General features: G+C 45.8%; 1 protein-coding gene across 1 annotated transcript; it reads right to left on the minus strand.

Annotated features, from left to right (window-relative positions):
• Positions 1-663: 663 nt before the first annotated feature.
• On the minus strand, positions 664-21,814 carry LOC128894127 (kinesin-like protein KIF16B). Its single transcript, XM_054155603.1, has 8 exons — positions 21,436-21,814; positions 18,531-18,831; positions 16,927-17,015; positions 5,155-5,261; positions 4,468-4,742; positions 3,460-3,637; positions 2,732-2,798; positions 664-805 (listed from the first exon to the last, which is right to left on the minus strand). Exons 1-7 carry the CDS (start codon positions 21,480-21,482, stop codon positions 2,764-2,766), a joined length of 1,032 nt encoding a protein of 343 aa, XP_054011578.1. The 5' UTR covers positions 21,483-21,814; the 3' UTR covers positions 664-805; positions 2,732-2,763.
• Positions 21,815-21,951: the final 137 nt, after the last annotated feature.

The following is a 21,951-nucleotide window of genomic DNA, read 5'->3' on the forward strand; positions in this document are numbered from 1 at the left end:
GGCGCGAGTTTATGTCCCGGCTACTCGATAATAAACTCCCGCGATTTGTCCTCCGGTAGGACCACCGGAAACCAGACGCGATTCGTTCTAGCCAAACGCGCGATTTTGTGATCGCAAATCAGAGTCAGTTATGAATAGGTATCCTTAGGCGCAATTTACAGTTTCGGTGGGTGATTAATTTATATTTGTCTGATGGCTGACGAAGAATATTTATTAACGCTCTTTGCTCATTCATTTAACTTGGCATATGTGATACAAATGAGGTAGCACTTAATCTGCCAAAATTTTACTAAAGATAGGAACCGATCTGAACTCGAATCATGTAAGATTTTAAATGTCGAATAGACTTAATACTTAAATTTCTGCGCTATAGATAGATTGAATAAAAGGATGGAAATATTGGGAAATATGGATATTTCCACTGACGTTGTCAGGAATCAGTGTGGATTATAAATAAGCGATCGGTCATTTTCCCTGGGTCCCACAAGGATACTTCCATTGGATTACTGGTTGATTTATTTTTATATTCATCAGCTGTTTAAGAGCTGATGTTTTTATTTAAATTTGATTAAAAGGATGGATGTATTTAGATGCAGAATGAACTTCTCCAATAATAGATTTTTGCTGGCGCTTACTTTTTCCAGTAGGAGCAACTTGAGCCTCGCCACTTCCGCCCTCAGCTCACGGATGACCCTCGCCACGGGATCCTCGTTGACCACTGGTCGATTGACCACGCTCTGCGCTCTTTGCGCGAATCGCAACGTGTGCGCGGTCTCGTTGTAACTTCCGCTGGCGGGTGATATTGCTGCAAGCGATCATAGTAGAGAGAATTCACTGTAATTAATTCATTCGATTCGTGATACACTCCCGGTGCGTACTGGCGCTCGACAGATTCCGTAATCGCGCGCTATTGGCACCTATGGATACTCCATTCGTAATCATGATAGTCGACGTTAAACTGAAATTAACGCTGGCTGACTGTGGGAAATATACTCTTTCTAAGGTTGTTGGTCGAAATGATCAAAGTAGATGTGATGGGCCTAATTGAATTCACTTTGATTTTCTACTTATTTGTGAAATATATTTTTGAAAATATATTTGGTGCTGAAGAAAAATTCATGGTCAATGTTTCTGGCAGATATGCTCTTCCTAAGGTAGTTCATCGAAATTGTAAAACTAAATAGAGTGGTCCTGATATAATTAGCTTTAATTTTCTACTTTATGTGAAATATATTTGGTGCCGAAGAAAAATCGATGGTCAGTGTGTCTGGAACCGAAACGTCAAGAAATGAATAATCCTATTAATCATACTCCTACCAGCGCTAGCTTCAATTTTCAACCTATCTACGAAACGTACTTGATAATTTATTAAATGTCCATCTCAGAATCTTAGCGCCTATCTATTCCAACTGCCTTGGCAATTTCTACCTGTCCATGAAATAAGAGCATTCAGCAACAAACAGCGAACGTTGATCACGAATCGGCCATTCGGAACGGCGTCGCGTATCATTTTTCCGCGTGTCAAACCGCGATAAGCCGCTCGATAATTAATCGCGGTGATTCGCTGCCCGGATAAAATATTACCGCGAATCAGGCCCCCGTGTCGCGGGACGATACATAAGACTAATTGAATTTCAGGCCGCAACGATCGATTAAATAAACATTTGTTTTGTTCGCGATTTAAATTGAAACGCGCTGGCGCGAAACTCGGACGCGATTCAGCGGCGTCGAAAAATCAGTGGTGTTTCCGGTGTCGCGAGGCGGAGAAAATTTTATTGGAATAATCCACGAACAAACATTTATTCGTCAGGGAATTATTCGGATGAGCCTCGATAGCCCCGATCTAAAGATGTGATTTAATAAAATTCTGAGTAACCTAAGATCGGAATTTTAAAAAAGTTTCATTTGGATCATTTTCGTTGCCTGACTTTCTTATCTCGCGCGCTGTGAAAAACGTCAGCGACTACATTCGCGATTCAGCTTGACAAAGTGATATGTGGGTTTTGGTGATCGTGGGAGGGGAAGCGAAGGGTGATCGTCTACCGTTCCATACGCGGTCAATCATAAACGCAGACACTGAATATTAAACGTCCCACCCCTCGCTGATAATAAACCCGAATGCTATTAGCAATTCAATTAGCCGTCGATGATCAGCGGTTTGGAATATTTCGCCGCGATTAATTATACGCGTCTCCGACGTGATACGAATATTTGGCGATTCTTTCGTTTCCCGTGGTAATTAACCGATCGTTTTTCTGGCGATAATTATATCGGGACGGCTTTCACGAAAACGGCGGAGTCGTCGAATCATACGTAAACTCACTTTTCCTTCGAACGAGTTCCACCTAGATCGAGACTTACTTCGTCCTTTTATTTTACCAACTACATAATCGCTTACATTCTGTCGATGTGTACTTAGAGTCTCTTCTACGTGCGGTATCTAACTACGGTTCAAATTCTACCAAATCTACGACCGTCCTGTTTGCAATACTCTAGTGTCGAACGTTCTCCGTCGCACCAAGACACCGATTCACGTTTGCGCAACTCGTTCCCGCGTGATTTTCAACCTACGGTGAAAAGTGCGAACGAATTACGTCTGTCTACGAGTAATCTGCGCGTGAACGTTGAAAAATCCTTCACGTTTACCGAGTAGTGAAGCGATCGGTTTCGATTAGCTACGAGGACGGGCGCGACTGCTACGTCGACAAGCTGAAAAAGAATTCGTATTTACCGATTCCCCCTGTTACTGCATTTTCGCGACGGTTATCGAATTTTAACCGGGCCGCGCCTTAGCTCGCCTGGAAAAGCATTTAAACCAATTACCATCCAGCCTGAGTTGGCGCTCCGGTATCGCGGGTATAATTTCATGAATCAGAGGCTCGCGATAATAATTCTTCTCTGGCAATTAACTAGAATTTATGGAAAGCTGGAGTTAAGTGGTGGATGAAAAGGGGACAGACGGGAATAGGGCGGGTAGGGGAGGGGGGGGGGGAGGGGAAGGGGTCGGAGGTTAAAGATGCCAAGAGGGGAGAGTCGGGGATGGAAAAAGCGGCGGGCAATTTTTTTGTCGCGTCCCGGAAGCCAGAGTCGTCTTCCCAAATTAAATATCGCGATCTCGGAGCGACAGGACCTCGAGAGGAGAGAGAGAGAGAGAGAGAGAGAGAGAGAGAAAAAAAAAGAGTGAAATGGAGTGGTAACTGTGTTTCCGATGGAACGAGGCGATCCGTAGGAGAATCTGGAACGTAAAACGGATTACCTCCGATTCAGAGGGAAAAGAAAGCCGCTCATTGGACGTATAAATCATCGTTTAAGTGGAGTAAGATAGCAGGGGAGAGAGAGGACCTTCTAAAAATAAATGCAACGCGATAAAGAGAGAAGGGAGGACAGGTCGAGCTTACGGATCGCGAGGGTGGGAAAAGTAAGAGCAGAAGAAGGGAAGATCAAAGGGAAGACACTTACTGGCGAGCATAATGGTAGTGGCATTTCCGCCAAGTGCGTCCTTCAACAGCCAAGTAAGCGAAGAATCTCTATAAGGGATGAACCTCCTGCCTGGACCACTTCCGGCCGAGCCTCTCTCCGCAAGGGCTGATATTACGTTCCCTAGAGCCACTAGACTCTTGTTTATATTCGCACCCTCCTGCAAAGACACGCATCGCGCACAATTTTTTTTTTTTTCTCTCCTTCTCCGCGATACTTCCTTGCTGCCTCCGGTCGCGCACGCGGTCCTTGGAACGCTCCGTCGACCACGGCTCTCGCGTACTAATCGACATGCATTCTAATAAAACAGGACCGCTAACGAGTCGAACATAAATATATTTAACCCTTTGAGTGGCAGATAAATGCCAGACAATTCTAAGCAAAGACACACGATCGTAAACAAAAATGTCTATTTCGGTCAATTTTATTTCAAGGTTCATGAAATTTGTACCATGACACCAAAAACATGTTTCTTCGTCAGCGAAATGATAAAAATGAAATAGGTTCAACAGAAAATAAATTTGTACAAAGAAAGCGTTTTCACAAAAACTTGATCTTGAATTTATCGTCTGTTGAAATAAATCTTCTCAGTTATTTTTTCTTGATTCGTAATCGTTATACGTGAATCGATATGGTTTTTAAATAAGCATTCGGATAGAGCACTTGCAGCTTCGAGCAGCGATATATCGCTCCTTGCCGCTCAAAGAGTTAGTACTCGTCAACCGTGCGCCACCTGTGACCGTGTATTGGCTTACTTTTTAAATTCCACATAACGCTTTGATAAAACAGAGTATCGAATATTAAACTATGGTACTTCTCTCGTGGACACCGCTGAAACTCAAACAAAGACGGTTAGTTCTACACCTTCTGAAACGTTTGAAGGCGTTCGAATCCTGTCAGAGAAATTTTGAAAACGTTCCCTGGGATTATCGATCCCCGGTTCCCTGGGTGCTTGGAGCCCCGCGCCATTATTTTTAGTAAGTGACTCACCTTCAGTCGATGAACGCCGCTGCACGTGGCCGCACTTTCGCTGCCCGCTAAATCGACTAATCGTAGCTTGCTACCGCCTCGCGATCTTCTCGAAGAGGAGTGACCGCTGCCGACAGCGAGGTCCGACGACTCTGGAGAGACGGCGATGGTCAGCAGAGCGTGGCTGCGACTGCTGCTTGGGTTCTGCAGGGTCGACGCTGTCTTCCTGGCCTTCGTCCCTTCTTCCACGTAGGACATCAACGAACCCAGGGTGCGGACCACGTGGTGGGTCAGTCCTGGAAAGGAGAAGATTCTGAAGAAACAAATGCGGCAGCGAGGAGCGGGAGAACTCAGAAGCCAGATTTGCGAAGAAGAATATGTTGAAGGTTTGGGGAGTTTACTGATTGAACTCATAGAGAAACTAGATAGATAGGGCCACTAGAGGCGCAGACAACGAATCGAGAATAAAAGGAAAATACGTCTCATTTTCTGAACGGTGCAATTTCCAAAAGACTAATAATATTATAATACTACTAATACTAAGCAACCATCTCGAAGTCAATCACGACGAAGTTCAATGCACACACAACCAATAATCAACCGATCTTTTTTTCTTTTATCTCATCGCCATCCCTGTGTTTAAGAGGTTCTAGATCACGACTATTGGACTGGGTAGATCGCGAGGCAGGGATCTCAGATTGTCAGTACCTTGAACATAAGGGCCCAGTCGAGGATGCTCGCGAACTCTCAATCCGCTTGTACTCGAGGACGGCTTCAGAAGGTCCCTCACCCTCTCGTTGTATATCTCCAGGTAGCTGAAACAGAATCCACTCGATGTTACAGTTTGTCCGTTGTATGTGATCGATCCTGTTCATTTGACGACCCCTGCTAATGGATTACAACAGTTACCGGTCGTTAATTATAGGCACTGAGCTTCGTAGGTAACTGTGTGGAATGGTCTTGACTCCAGAACGTCTAAAAATAACGTAATATCGCCCGAAATACTCATTTTAATAAAGCTTCGAGTCAGAAATCTTCAACGATGATGAAAAGTACGAAAGAGAACGTGCGTTATCCATAAAACAAAAAAGTGGCCTCCGAAATGAATTATTTATTATTCAATGGCCAAACAAATTTTCTCGTTTAATGATGCCAATCTTTATTTATCGAGGAAAGTTATTCTAAATAAAAATATTATGACTATATCGAGTGCTTTGTCACTCGAATTTAAGATTTTTCAAAAAGTAGAGTTGATCGATTATGTGCAGCAAACGACTCGTATCGTTCCGCTGTGCTGAAAGGACGCCACAGATATATCTAGCAAAGAGGGGACGAACTTTCTTTCGTATCAATGATATCACAGCCCACCGGAGCGATCGCAGAAAAACGAACAATTGGTCGATCGTCCGAACGAATCGATGCATCTACGATTCTTTGCCAAAGAACCATACGGGCCGAAGAATGGTAATTTATCGGTCGACGGGCGCATACTTTTCGTCCGAGCGGTGCTCATGGGCAACCGCGAGCTCCTGGATCCTCTTAACGTCATTATCTGCCCCGCTGTGCCCGTGAAACGTCCGCACGTGCGACCGTAAATCCGCTTAACAACGATCGGAGATTCCATCGTGCGCCTGGAGAAACACTTTCCGCTCGGATTCCTACCAGCTTCCGCTCTTGGCCTTTTCTATTTTCCTGAATGTCCCCAATTTGAAAGCTGCTGGCCACGTTTAAACGCGGGACAGGTGTAGAATGACGATTTCCCTCGTGAGAGGCTCGAAACATTAGGATCCATAGGCGTGACTGACACTAGGCGTGATCAACAATTTACATAAACGATCGATCTTTGAATTAAACGCTCTTAATTCGATCAAGAATTTTAATCTTTTGTATTACAGTACAGAGGCACGATTTATCTGGAAATCTTTCAAATTTGTCAATATTGGTATCGATGAAACCTATATTAGCCACTTCTATAAAATCACAAAATATCGAGTAGGAATGTTAGACTCCTTACGAATTTAATTTACATCGTAAAATATAACAATAACACGCTAAACTTAAATAAACGTAACCCAAGCCAAACAATTGAGACCACCTTCCCTAACCTGATCTATACTAATCAAACCCTAGACAGTCGCACATAAATATCCCCCAGGCACAATAGTCGCCAACTACCAAAATCGTCCCCCACCGGAAGTGACTCGGTCCCCTGAAGCCGCGATGACCTCAATCATCGCGACTGTTTCGTATTTCTACATCGCCTGAGCTCGTCCATCCCCGTCGAAAGAGCTTTTGACGTCACGTACTTCATTCACGGAGCAGAATCAAATCCGAAGTAGATAGAGACGTTCGTGGTCTGGCCCGCAACCGATGGAAGTATTCAGGAACGCTCGGGGGCGAACGCAAGCCTCATTCATTATGGGAACACGTCGGCGAACGCGTTTCCGGAAATTAGAAAATCGAACGAACCGCCTCGAAATCACCCCTGCGCTCGCGTTTGATTTCCTTGACCCGTTAACCCCGATACAACCTCCAAGACTGAGGTCGTTTCTTATGCAGCGCGGGGCTAAGAAGCGAGTGCAATATTCAAGATGCAGCTTAACTTTTCACTCGAAATTTATGCCCCGGGGCGGAAATTTCGCGATGTCTGCGTTTTCTGGGCGGTAAAAGAACACCGATCGAAGCCACCGACCGAGAGTTATTTGCATTTACGAGCGCGAAATTCGCGGGTTGAGAGCGTTTCCGCGTTTCCAAAGAAAATTGGACCGCGACTCTTCGAGAAGCAACCGTTGCTTTGTTAACTGGGATTTTTTTTTTTTTTTTTTTTTTTTTTTTTTTTAATCGCCGCGGCGACTCGCGAATTAAGGGGAAAAGCTATTTAAAGTTTCGAAGATAAGTAGACACCTTTGTCTGCTGTTACTCTTTTCGCCGAACGAAGATACCGATTTAAGTGCCTCGAAAGAGTTTCGGGTGATGGTAATGTCCTTGAGAAGGGAGAACTATAAACACGTAACGCTAAATGCATCTGTAATTAGCAGGAGATTCGCAATTCATAGAACAAAATTTTCATTGGATACTTGAATCATCTTTGTTCTGAAATATGAAATTGTAGAACTGATTGCTCGGCTGCAGGAGTAATACCAGATTTTTAACGTTAATAACTCGCAGAAAAGTAATTATTCCAAGAGAAAATAATCTTTAGAATAAACGGAGTGAAAAATTGTTGAGATGGTTACCAAACCGCAAGAATAATATCAGACTTTTTGATACACCGAGCGTCGAAACCCACGGAAAAGTAATTATTCCAAGAAAAAAATAATTTTTAAAAAGAGCGAAAGGTTGTTTGTTAAAGCGCGGAAAAGTCGTTGGTTGGAGTGGTTTAAAGTTCTCGAGTGGCTCGCGAGGCCCCCTCGTTATCATCGGCGGCGATAGCGCGTCGAGGAGAGAAAACGAAAGCCGAGTCTCGTGCTAGTCGGATATTACACGGTGTCGAAATGACAATCGATCGGCGTGGTATCGACTGGGGCCTATCGCCGCCCAGGAAGGAAAGGAAACGAAGAGGACGATCCTCCGAAAACGTCGAACACGTTCGAAAGTTTTCCTTTGTTTCAGATTGCGACGTTTGAACGCGGCGAATAGAGAGGGGGCAAGGAAACGGGTCGACGAGGCTCGGCTATTTCTGATAATCGATGCACGCGAAAATTGCAAGCCCCGACGAACAGGTTGATCGTAAGAGCAACGGCTTTCCTCTCGCCAGTTCGCGCGAAAAGCTGGTAAAGAGCCCCAAAGGGTCGACTTTATATAGAGAGACTTGCAAAGAGTTGACTGACCCGGTTTTTAATCTTGCGCACACTTTAATCTTGATTTTTCTTACGTAAGCACTTTTAGTCAGTCCTTGGAACTTGGTATTCAAATTAGAGGGACTCGAGAAAAGAAAATTTGTACTGCAACGTGTCTTCTGGTATCAGGAGCACGAACACTGCGTTTTATTCGGTGTACGATGTTGTTTCGGCGATGAATTAGAAGTTCGAACGCTTCGCTCGTAAATATCGATCACCGATTACTGGGTCACGAGGGGGAAAACCGCGAGGCAGCCATCCTGCGAGGTGCAAAATCTTTCGCATGCATAAATTTCACGTTTGCGAAGCTCGGCTGAGAAGATTGGCGCAGGACGTATTCGAGCGAGGCGACTGGCTTCGATAAAGTTCGATCAAGGGAAGTGCTCGACGATTATTCGACCAGATGCAACTGGAATCGACACACTGTTGGGTAATTGCTGGCTGAAAATCTACTTCGACGGACTTGTCTCAGATAAGAATAAATTGTTGAAGGTGAAATTTCCTGGTGAAATTTTATCGATTTTTAATTCAATTAAAAAGAAATCAGTGCGACGACAGGAAGAAGAATTTTTCAAAGAAATCGGTAACGAAAGGGAAGTAATACTTCTTCAGACGAAAGAAAAGTGCTTTTAAGTGAAAATCCATGGCCGATATCTTCTCGTTTGAGTACTACTTTTTTGACTACTTTTTTTCGTAATTTCGCGTATATTTAAGTTGGTGGAAATAATAAATTTAATGAAACATAACGATAAGTAAACTCATTACATGAAAAACAAAATAATTCGAGGCCAGTTACATGGGTCCTATATATCGCAGCGTGCGAGCACAATTCGATAAACGATAACCGACGGCCAAACAGAAGCTGCGAGCTACGGATCGAATTGAATTTGCGACCGAGGTCTCGATCGTAATTACCGAGAATCGAAAGCACGTAGTTGAATTGATGCTTCGGCATGGGAGAGGGGGCGAAGAGAAAGAAGGAGGAAAGAGAGGAAGGGGTGGTCGGAGAGGAGAGGGTTCTATCGATCAATCAGCCATAAGTAATGCGGAGCTTTTGATCGGTTACCGTTTCATTGCGGATGGGAAGAGCGACGCGGCATGCTATCGCGTACGAATTCGGCGACTTAATCACATTAAACGCCGATACCTAATGACGATGGCTTCTGGATCAATTAGCGGCGGACGACGGATCATTTATGTACATCTGGATCATTAACGTTGCCCATTCAATACGCAAATTGATTGCTCGGCGGTTTATGATTGCCGCGACGAAAAAATCTCGTTGGAATGCTGAATGTGCGTAATCGATACTTCGATTACTTGCAATTAGCAATCTGGCTGATCGTTACTCTTCGAACTTCGTTATCGTCGGTGCTGTTGGGGTTGTTGACAACGTGTCTTGTCTTGGCATTCAAAAAGAAAAAAGAAAGATATTTCCTGCCCTTAAATCTACTTTCTCAATCTGTCCATATACTATCTATGAACACACTGTTCACTCTTCCTTTGAAAACTATCGGTACCTCCTACGAAAAAGGACTATTCCATGCACACACCAATAACACGTTTCGGAACATCCGAATTCCAATTGCTCGCGTAAATGATCGATGACGTAAAAGTGTAAATCGCGGATCACGAGCGCGGAATCGCGTGCGAATGTCAACGATTACACGAAACGCGGCGATTTTCGCGCAACATTAGCCGTTGTCGCGTTTACTGCGCGCGACGCGTCAATTGTAACAGGATCGTTGTTAGATCGTAAATTAAATTATGCCCAGACTCGGTCCGCGTTTATTGACGAGTACGATTCGCTAATGGGTATAATTAATCGCACAACAAAACCGGAATATCGATCCGATTCCCCACGCGGCGTGCACATATTCAGCGCTGTTCCTCTGTTGCGCTGTTCGTACGCGTCGAACACGGTCGCAGACGATACGAAAATATTCATGAGAAGTCGGTTAATCAACGCAGAGGCCACTGTGGAAACTAGTTTCGACGATAAACCGACGAAAAAGCAACGAACGCGTTTCGTGCGCTCCCTCGCAGACTTCGCCGCGACTTATCGTCCGAAAACTTTGTTTTCTCGGTTGAATCGTTCAATAGAATCAACAATAGAATCCGATTTACAACCCACCAACGGCCGTGAACTTCGCGAAACATCGTTGCGGACACATCGGTTCTCCCCGCGCCGGTAGTTGCGGAAAATTCATTCGGGCTCTCCTTTTTGTTTTCCATTTTCCCACCGACGCGTCGGTTCTCGCTCGCCCCTTGTATGCTTTCCCTTTCGCACCGACGCACGCAGCCACGAGCGAGAAAATACTCGCTGCTAATTCTGTTTCCCGCGTATTTTTTCTTTTCTCCTTTTTCCACGGTTTCCTTTTATACCATCGGCGTTTGTTTCCCTTCGTCCTGCTCCTCCCGCGCTTGCGGTACGTTTTAATTCCGCGGTTCTCCCGGCTACACCCCCGCCGCCTGCGTTTCACCCCTTTCTCGCACTTCTTCCGGTTGCCTGAATTTTTTCACTCTCGAGGCGAGCCCCTTTGAATTGACCACTCGATTACACAAAGTCGATAAGCTGGTCGCGAGAGGAGAAGTCTCGAAAAGGTGTTGGAAAGACACTGAGAGAGTTGCGTTCGAGGACGTTACTTGTTTAATTCTATTCACCTTGAATTTCGTATCGCTATAACGAACAGCGTTGGGTATTGCAACTCGAATACCTCACGTGGATCGTCGTCGAGCCTTGTACGACCACGTTTAAATTCAGCAACTCATCTTTCTACTGTTCTAATCGAAGGTGAAGAGTCCTTCTAGAACTAACAATTTATTGCTGCACGATATTCCATTTGTTCCGACTGTAAATGTACGAATGAGTCGACAGACCTTTACACGTGTTCATCAAACAGTAGCGCTGTCCTTAAAAAAATAAAACGACGAACCTAATAGCGCTATCACTCACGGTAAATATTTTCCTTTACTAATTCCTGGCTCGTTCCAAATCTACCGATACCCTATTTCCTGTCTCCGATATCGAGGTATCAAACTGAACCGGACATCGCACTATGAAGGAAGCCTGTACATCTCCGAAAGGTCATCTCGGTGTTTAACCCCTTAACTGCACCTTGCACCGTGCGATTGTAAAATCATAAGTCGGTACGTAACGCGTGCCTTATTTGTCTCGAGTAATTATTTACGACACGTCCCGAACCAAAGCGATTCGGTCTCTGTAATCGTGTAAGCTAATAAGAATATGAGAATCTCGGTAAAATTACAAACTGAAAGGAAGTCTTTAATTTTGAGCCGTCTTATGCAACGAGAGACGCGGCAATTAAAGTTCTCGTATTCCCTCGAGCGGTTCTCTTGCTTTTCTCCGCGTCCTTGTTGTTACATAGATCCATTATTTTTATAACAAGCTGTGCCAATAGCGAGAGCTGCACTCCGTAAGACGCGGAGAGACTTCCGTTTTTCCTCTCTCGAGACAACAGGGAATTAAAACGCTCGTAGGGAAGCCGTAAATTCGTTTACGCGCGATTCTTGCCCGTCGACGATAGCGCCTCGCAAACGAACAATCGTAAAAAGGTTGTTTCCAAGACCGCGGTTGGAAATTATTCACCGGGGCGAAAACGTTGAAAGACGAGGAGAGGAAACGTTTTGACACTGTCCTCCTCGCGGGAACTCCTTCAGCTTTAAATACGACGGGACGTTTCGACGCGGGAGCAACCTCGTTTTAACGTCTTATTATTCGTATTATTAAGCAGCGCAAGATTGACTCGAGTTGCGTCGGAGGAACTTACGTCTTAATGAACACGGCTTCGGACGAAAACTCACTGCCACTTTATCCGCGAGAAACGACGAAGAAGGGGCTTTTACAGGGGCCGAAGTGGCTCTGAAAACGTAGCAACTCGTTGTTGAATCTTCGCTATTAACAGCGCCCCGACCGGGGGATGAAATTCCTCGCAGAATTAGGGCCAAGTACGTCAAATGTTTGCGTTTAAAGTGCACGTTTGTTTTGTTTATTTTCTCGCGAAACGATTCGAGTCTCGCAGCTTTCTTATCTTGCAAAGCAATTCACTGCGCGAGCCCTCTCGTTGAAATCGTCACTGGAAAGGTAGATTGCTTGCATGACGTTGTTCAAACTCATTTTAGTCTTGTAATTGCGTATTTCTGTATCCTCTTTGACTGCACTTTCACTCCTCTTCTATGGGAAACTTTCTACAATGAGGGATAAAGTTATGAGACGTTGAAAGGGGTGAAAGTTATATACAATGTTTACATAAAATGGGAATGAAACGCTTCAAAGATTCAGATATCGAGATATAATGTTCTCTTTTCTAAATTCTTTTTTCCTATAGAATAAATGCAGGTGACCTGAAGCTAGAATCGAATAAAGCTTGTCCTAAGACGACGAAAGGGATGAAAATTATTCACAATTTTTACATAAAATGGGAACGAAACGCTTCAAAGATTCAGATATGGAGATATAATGTTTTCCTTTCTAAATTCCTTTTTCCTATAGAATAAATGCGGTTAACTTAAAACTAGAATGAAGCTTGTCTTAAGACTAACTGAGTTGTAAATAGCTATTCAATTTTCATTAGGTTTCCTTCAAGACGAAAGTCCATTGGAACTACGAACGTGAACGATGGTTGCGACCCCGAATAAGATATTCAGGAGACGCCGGATAAATCATTTAGGCAACCGTGTACGAGGAAAGTTCGTCGCGAACAGGTCGGTGCGTCGCCGCCGAAAAGCCGGCTGCTTATTTATACACGTAGCGTGCAACACCTCCTGCAGCCATCGTGCGCGAAACATGTATAGAACGCTATCGGATTTTATCGTTCGGATTCACGGGATCGTGATATCGCGGGCGTCGGTACTAATATCTGGTGATACGAAATCGTAGATCCCTGTTACAACCACTGAACCTATTTTTCCATTCATGAGTAGAACGGACTCGAAAATCTACATAGAAAAATATGGAAAACAAATCGATACTTGGCAGTTGGTACTTGGAAGTACTTTGGTACTTGGAAAATACGTAGTAGAGAAGCTCTACTACTACTTAGAGACTAAATCGATATTTAAACCTAGGTGATCCAAACCACCACCGCGATGATTTATTCGACGGAACGCAGGCTCGCAAAGGTACTCCGTCCAGAAAAAAAGGTACGGTACAGTTTGAAAAAACATGAAACCTTCGTTGGAAAAATTCCATGACACGTGAAATTCCGCATGGTGACGCGCACATGCCAAATTGTGTTCTCCGGTGACCGTAACTCGGCCAACGTAAAAGCTAGGAAATGTCCGGGTGTTCCAGAATCGTGATCTTCGACGCGGTGAAATTTTCGGACGGATACACGCGGAAAAATGGCCCATCGACGGGAGTTATCGTCGTGCTATCAGAATACGTTTTAATCTAAAAGATATACGAAATATTTTAGCGAGCTACCCATTATCGGTCGCGTCGCGAAACACGACAAACGATGGGGGTTAGTTTTCCGCGCGTGACACCGTTAACGTACGGAAAAATTCCGCTTCCTAAATCCAACGAGCGCGCGGGGATTTCCGTCGAGCACGGGAAAGGGAACATGAATGACGATGGCGGTGGCTTTATATCCGAAGTCGACGATACACACCGGCCCGCGACAGGACGCGTATTTTTGTCCCCCTACGCGAACAACGAGTCGCCGTAGCACTTTTAATAACTGCCGGTGATCGTATAAACGCGAATTTATAGTATTCAAGCGAAGCGTGCGCGACGTACGATTCCGCCTCGTACGGCACCGCGTAAATCAGTCGTTTATTTCCTTTTTTTCCGTTGACCGTACCGTGTGCAAAACAATGGAATGATTCACGAGCCAGTTATGAATGATAAACAGCGTAAGGACCCTCTCCTCGGCGATGGACGTCACTTCTTCTAGCTAAAACTGGGAAACGTCCGCTAAAATAAAAGCGAACCATCGAATCCTTTGGTAGAAACTCATCTCGTGGAAGTAAAGCATTTATAGAAACGTACACGTGATATAAAAGTAACGAATCTCTGTCAGAGACATAAACTTTCAACAACACCCTATCACCTCCGATCTATTACCTCTAACGATAATAAAATGTACCCTAAGAGATAAAATGTCACTCTCAGCAATGCCAGAACGAACCTGTGTCCCAAAATTCATTCACGTTTCGAAACGTAACGAGGGAACACGCGGAAAGTTTGTTCGTCGACTCACTTAACGATTTTACGTCGAGGACTGACGAGGACCGCGGAACCAGCCCAAAAGAGAAAGAAGGGGCGCTCAAGCTGACCGATTCGGTTGGCCCGCAATATATCAAGCAAAGTTCCCCGCGATTTTCCGCTTTCGTGGACGGAAAAATCCCCTCGCAAGGAAACGCGGTGAACCAACGCGAAGCTGCTGCAAAGCTTCGATCCCTGTGCAGTCCTCGTTTCTCACCGGAAACCTCCGAGTTACGAATGCACGCGTGCTGGGGATCAACGTCGTCCTCGACGTCTGAGGAATCGACCGAGAAGCGAATCCATTCCGTTCGACGACTGATCGTCAACTACGCTAAACTAATGCACCGCGCGATGAATCCTCCGTCGTTCGACTACAGTGCCTTTCGCATTCCTTTTTCGATTCGTGGGTGAGATTGCCGGTGAAATGGTGCGATCTACAAAGCGAAAGGAAAGTCAGTTGTCAGAGAGGCAATTTGTAGGACGGAATACTTCTGCAAAAGTTACTTTCGCGATTTACACTTAGTTATCCTTTTATGACAGTATTTGTATAAATAGACAACCTAATCTCTCAGAAGTCGATGTTACACGGTAACAGAGCAAAATGGATCCTACACGATTCAGTAACGCAACATAAAACATAAATTACGGTGTATGTATTACTTATTAATAAAACGGAAGAAAATTTTGGGCCATGATACTTAACAATTTTCTAAAGTCGTCCTGCACGTATACGAGCGTCGATAAAAGTTGCGTGGAGCAACGCAACCCGCGTGCTCTCTCCCATTCACCGATGAAACGGAAGAAACGAAAAAAGAGGAAACGGTATTTCGCGCGACGGTAAATACAATTTTTACGAGTGCTCGGCGCACCAAGAGCGGTGAGTTGGACGTTTTTCTTTTTTTCCGCGCGAAGCTCAAGGCAATCCGGCAAGCGTTTAATATGGGAATAAAACTGTTTACGAGAAAAAGCGCGAATCGAAGATTGGGTGGAGAGGTTGGTTTCGAGGAATTTTTATTCCTAGCGAAATTCTCGCGTTTACGTGGACGAAGCCCAGCGCACCCTCGATTTTCTGTTTATTCCGTTTCTTCGCGTCGCACTTGAGGCGACTTAAAGAGCGGAACGACGCTGGGCGAAAAAGTGCAATCTTACGTCTCGAGGGGGTCTTTGCGAAAACATTCTTAGCCAAGGGTATGCCTCACGTCTAGATACCTCTGCGAAATCAATGCGATCGACAACAAAACGGTGCAAATGGACGTTCACGAGGTGAGTTCGAACAGTAGTCAACAGATCTTACCAAAACTGCAGCCCGCGTTCAATTTCGGTCTCTACGATTGTATTTCAAGCGAAACTCGACGCGATCCAATCGAACCGCAGAGTGGAGAAACGATCGCCGGAGCTCTTTACCCAGGTGCAGCGAACCGACGTCCGCTTAGGATTGCGAGTCACGGGGCACTGAGCTTATAAGACACATCCAGGCCAACAGCGCTTGCAAACTCGCGACTCCTCAGCTCGACTTGAACGTTTATCGCCTCCCCTTCCAGCAACGGGCCACCTCGCAACCACCCCGACACACAATATTTTCCTCGACTAGCCGCGGTCCTGATTTTGCCAAGTTCGCACCAATTAACTGCGACGACAGCTATACGACAGGTCACGTGGCGTGCTAATTCTCCAGCTATTCCACGAGCCATCCACCCGATAGCAACTGGCTCGCTGTCTTCCTGGAAGCTCGGATTATTTGGAAATTAATTTAACAAACGGAACGATAAACTTCTCGTCGGCGTACAACGTCAGAACCGTGTAGAGAGGTTTCGCGAAGCCTCTCGACGATAGGCTTCTCGGGAATGCGAGAGAGACTCGAGGCACGCGGGGATTACTCGACGACAATCCATTTCGAGCGACGAATCGGCTGATCGAAATCTAGACGATCAACAGCACGAACGGGACGAGCACGAGGTCTGTCGGAAACGATAGGCAAAATTGGCCCGATAGCCGGACCTTGACCGAGAGGCGATTGGTGTACGCTCGTCGATGCGCTCGTACACGTCCGTAGAAGACGCCGCGAATGCTGAATTTCCCACAGTTGTCAATTCGGCCGCGAAATCGCCAGCCGTAGGCTTCTCATCTACGTCGAGCTGCGATCGAATGAAACTCGCGCCCCTGAAGTGGCTGAACGTGGCTACCTTCGTACCCTCGTTCGAAATGTAAAGCATTAAAAATATTGAACGCGCGAGAACTCTTCCTTAACTCAAACGGTCGATACTGATCCTTTATACAGCCAGCCCTCGACTTTCGCACGTTTTTCAAACTTCAACTTTTTAAGCCAAGATAGTTAGCCATTCAACATTCACGCACACTTTCGGGAACCAATTGTGTGCGAAAATCAAAGACCCGCTGCACATATACAGTCACCTGACAGAAACGCAGTAGGTCTTCTCGGTACTCCCCTCGATCCTGGAGAAGATCCCCTCGCACAGTCGAGGCGTGAGTCCTGGATCCTCCTGCAACACGCAGCAAAAAGAGAGAACGTCGTTAGCCATTATTTGTTTTTTAAAAAGCAGAGAGGAAGAGCCGATGACAGAAGGGCAGTCGAAGATACAGAATAACGGTCGTCACAGAAATTACGTATCGTTAACTATCGGTCATCGGATGTCCCGCGGCGGTCAGACGACTCTCCTTCCGTAATTGAAACCGGTTGTACGTGCCCGACGTATAACCAGGACACGTTCCCGGCTTTTAAAAATCCACGCCGCGCACACCCCCTCTAATGCGCAGCCACCGCTGAACCTTCGTTCCGCGCCCGCGTAGCCACGGGGCAATTTAATTAAGCTCCGTTACGTCGAAAACAATTTCAATTCGCTACGAAATTTTCCGCGAGAAGCCACGCCGGAGAAAGAACGCGTTCCGATTGTCAGCCAATTACAGGACGCACCTGGCGAGTTCGCGGACGCCTCGTGATTGTTCGTTTGTTTCTTGATGTCGACTGACTTATTATTGGACGTTGGCTGGAAACCTACTGGCTCTGCTAGAGTATGAACCGACGATTGCCAACGGCACGTCGAAGTTCCTAGATGGTCTGAGCAATGACGTCTACCGCGAGGCGTGTTTTCCACGTGGTGGACTGAGAGGGTGAGAGGGTAAGGTTCTGCAGTGTGGTTGGGGGTGTACTCGATCTTTTAAAATTAACTAATAATTTCATGAAGTTTGTCTAGATAGTATACTTTCTCTCTCGCTTGACCTAAGCTGAAGCGGATGGGGGATAGCTTCCTGGATGGGTCAACCTATTTTGCCTCGAATATGGACGAGTACTTCGTGGTTAGCGCGGAGGTTACCGATACAATATATGTTATATATAAACCAGTGCTGCCCAACATAAGCTCCACGACTTAGGAGGCTCCCCCACTCTGTATGCGGTAACATAAATCAAGAACATTGGCTGACGTCACGTTATGTGCGTATACCCACCCCCCGGGGAACATAATACGGTGCGGGGAACAAAATCTCATAAGACCATAGATGGCATCGTTATAAACTACGGGAGTGGAAGGAAAATTTTCTCAGCAAAAATTACCCTGTACGGCTCGGTATAAAAAAAAAATCCTGAGGGACTGCTAGCCTCAGTTATCTGGTGGCGGTTGGCGCTGTTCCTCTCAGCGTAAACTTCTAACCCTTTTACAATCATGACTTATTTAACCCTTTGCACTTTTATATCGACTGTGACTTGACATTAGTTTTTATCTCGGGAGCTCCTTTGTCGAGTCCCACTCGATACTCTTTAGTGTCCAAATTAACAGGAAAGGAAATAATTAGTTAGAGATACCATATACTTGAAAGTTACAAAATACAACAAAAGTGAGAATAAAACTGATATTTAAGTGAATTTGTTTCTTTCTGTATGTATTTAAATTGCCTTATTTTTTAGTTAAAGTAAATTTCAAATAAACACTTAAAAGCGTTGGGAGCAAAGGGTTAAAACCTGTTTGCAACAGGGTACCATGAGGTCCTGGAAGGACTACCTTCGTCCCCATCATAGTGTAGGTCTTTCCAGAAGCGCTTTGCCCATACGCCACCAAACAGGAGTTGTATCCTGAGAATACAGCGTCCAGGACGGGCTGGCCGAGGATCTCGTAGATCCTCGCCTGGTCCGCAAAATATTCTGCTTCGGGATCGGAGGAGTCGAAACAGTAATCGAAACCATATCTTCGCGTCCGCTCGCGACTGTCCCCAGCCTTGCTCGAGGACACCTTCAGGTTCGTCAGGGAGATCCCGTTCAGGTCTGTGCGAACCACCACCGCGGATCCTGTTTGTTTCAGCTCCCTGCAAGGAAACGTGAACGGTTAGAAGCCTGTTCGAACAGACTACTGTTGAGAACGATTTTTAATTTACCATGCAATTTGCTACACGTTGAAACGTTTCACGGTATTCGAGTCACAACGAATCGTTCGTCATGCGAACGAAACGACCGACGAGACGCGACGACAATTTTTGTCGACGTTCCCCGAAACGACAGGTTTGTATTTCACCCCTTTTCGACGCAGTCGGGAGGGACGTTCTCTCGTTTTTCCAGGGGAGCGTATTTTTCACGCTTCGGGGATCAGCATAGATTCATCGAGGACCCACGTTACACGCTTTCCCGTTCGAATACTCGAAATCCTCAAAGTTTCGGTATTTTATAAATAATACGGAATACATCGAATACTCGAATACTCGAAATCCTCGAGGTTTCAGTATTTTATAAATAATACGGAATACATGAACAGGTTCGTTGTACAGTCCCTGCATTCTTGGATCTCGATGGGAAGAAGACGACTAAATCCACGAAACATGTCGAGAATCCGTTCGAGAATTCAGAGCCAGTCGCGTAAAGACGGCGTTCGCGAGCCACGGTCGATCGAGTTATCGAGAACGGGTCTTCCGTCGTGTGATACAACATTTGGCGTCACGAGACGAGTGGAAGCGCGATAACGCTCGCGTTCACGTGCGTGTGACGCACACACGAATGAAGATTCGGTGCTTCACCTCTGTCCTCGCGTGATCCCATCGCCCCGATTCGGTCTAATCGAAACGATTTCGTGCCGCGTTTCGCGTTTTTGCGAAATTAACGCCTCGTCGTTGTCGAACGTCCAATCGAGGATCGTTCTGGGTCAACGGAGACGCTGGGCCTCGTTCGAGACTTCCGGAATCCGTTAAAGTCGCGTGAAAATCGAACTCCCGATCCTGAAATTCGCAGAATAATCTCTGGCGATCCTCCCAAACTTCTTCAATAGACATAGAGGGTACGAATATTTATAGGATTGACTGTGTGTGTGACTCTTCTGACAGTCTTGCAACGATAAATCAGAAAAAGGGTTAATAGTTCAAGTTCGAACTACATAGGCACTTCAATTTTACTCCTCGGTGTTACTTCGACGAGTTCTACGTCTTAATGAATGAAATGCAACGACGTATACCCATTCTTCGCGAATGACGGGAAGCTTCGACGAACATGAGGTTTCCAAGAAAACCCCGAGGATGTCTTGAATGAACCGGAGCGGTTCTACGAGCCTCGTACGCGAATAGCGGGCACCGAGCCGCCGTTATTATCCGAGTTCGCCCTGCCTCCTCCCTCGTGTCAAACGCCATGAACCAACCAGTCAAGTGTTATTCTAGAACGGATGCTCCTCTCGCTATTCCTGTTGGAGTCGTTAAACTGTCGAGTCGTGTGTCATCGGCGTGTCGTGCTATTCCTACATCGGCGAACACCGCGACGCGTACATCACTCCACGGATCGGTCGATCCTTTGTCGCGCGACCATCCCCTGGATCGTCGAGGGTTCGATGGAGAATTCGTTGCTTTAAATAAACTCATCCAGCTCCCTTAGCTGCTCCCAGACGTTCCAAGTTTTATGGGATCTCGACGACTTCTATTTTCGACGCGAGCTTTGCTTATCCTTGACTGAAAAAGTAGAATTTTATGTTAGGATAGGCTTTTTTAGTGTCGGGGTCTTCTAGAATCTCTGATGCAATTATCGAGGTGTCCAATATCACAAATACGATTTCTAACGGTACGAGGGCTGTATTTCTTGAAAGTCAATTTTCATCAACGTGTAAACATTCAAAGAACCTTCATCGACATGTAAACATTCAAAGAACCAAAGGCGGAGCTACGAAAGTTTGAAACAGGGACGAGTCGCCGCAGTTCCTCGCCGTCAAGGGAGGCTATGTTCGTTTCTCTGACTAATTGTCAGTTTGTCTTACTTTCGCGACGTTCCGACCGCTTCTTCTAAGTATAGAAACGAGTTCATAAGTGCCGGGCCGAAAAGGCGCCACCGTCCTATAAATCTGCCTCCAGATCTCCGTCCTCGTTCGTTTCTTGCGCCGCCACGACCGACGGGAAATAATTATCCCGGGGCCGTGTGTTACCAGCAGACACCAGTCGATAGTCGAGAATGCGAGACGAGTCGTAAAACTCGCGTGGAACCGTTTCGCAAAAATTAAATTACGCCGAGGGAACGGAGACGGTAAACCTTGACCTCCGTTCCCCCAAGGTGGACGTATCCGGAGCACGAAGAAAGAGAACCGCAGCGCGCCGGTTCCATTGGTTTTTGCTGTTTCTTAAAATACATCGGCGCGTATCGGGCCGTAAACTTAAATGGCGAAGCGTTTCTAGAATTTCCAACCGTTGTTTTCATTACGCTACGAGCACTCTGTTCCCTACACCCCTAATCGCACGGAGTTACCTTCGGAAGCCTTCTTCTTTTACCTCATCGCGACCCTTTTCTTCCTCTGAGTTTGATTCTCCTCGATAATAATAAACAAACTAATAACGAGCATCCTATGAATAATTCTATCCTACTATCTATACTAATTCTGATCTCGATCTTCATTGGTGTCCTTGAACCAGTACTTTTGAAAGTGACTGCAACGAGTGGCTGGTACTCACCTGGCAGAGATCGGTCTCACGCGCACTGCCACCTTGATGTTCGCCATATTGCCATCCCATGGACGACAATAATCATCTGGCTCCCATCCTCCGCCAGGACGCCGCGTCCCGGATAGCTCCGCCACGCGAAACGATCGAAACCCTCTACCGAAACGAACCTTTGTTGTTCGTTCCCGTTACATTTTGCCACGTTGAACACCAAACGCAAACGATGCACACGGAATCCGAGATACCAGAGAGGAGCCGCCGTGTGCGTGCACTGTGCCCGAGTGCACGTGTTCTACTGTTGCGATGAAAATACCCTCGAGTCGCTCCCGAGACCATTCGCTTCATGGTTTACCCCACCCAGAGAACACGGCCAAACTCGTAACATTTTGCCTAAACTCGTGCAAACTGGGTGACATCACGAGTTCCGTTTTTCGTTTAAGCTGTTTTCGTCGAGATTCTATTGAAGAGAATGTTTGAAATTGAACGAGCAACGATTCTTCCTTTTAATAATTACGAACAATCGCTGGA

The sequence above is a fragment of the Hylaeus anthracinus genome, unplaced genomic scaffold (assembly GCF_026225885.1).
Source record: "Hylaeus anthracinus isolate JK02 unplaced genomic scaffold, UHH_iyHylAnth1.0_haploid 3, whole genome shotgun sequence".
Lineage (NCBI taxonomy): Eukaryota > Metazoa > Arthropoda > Insecta > Hymenoptera > Colletidae > Hylaeus > Hylaeus anthracinus.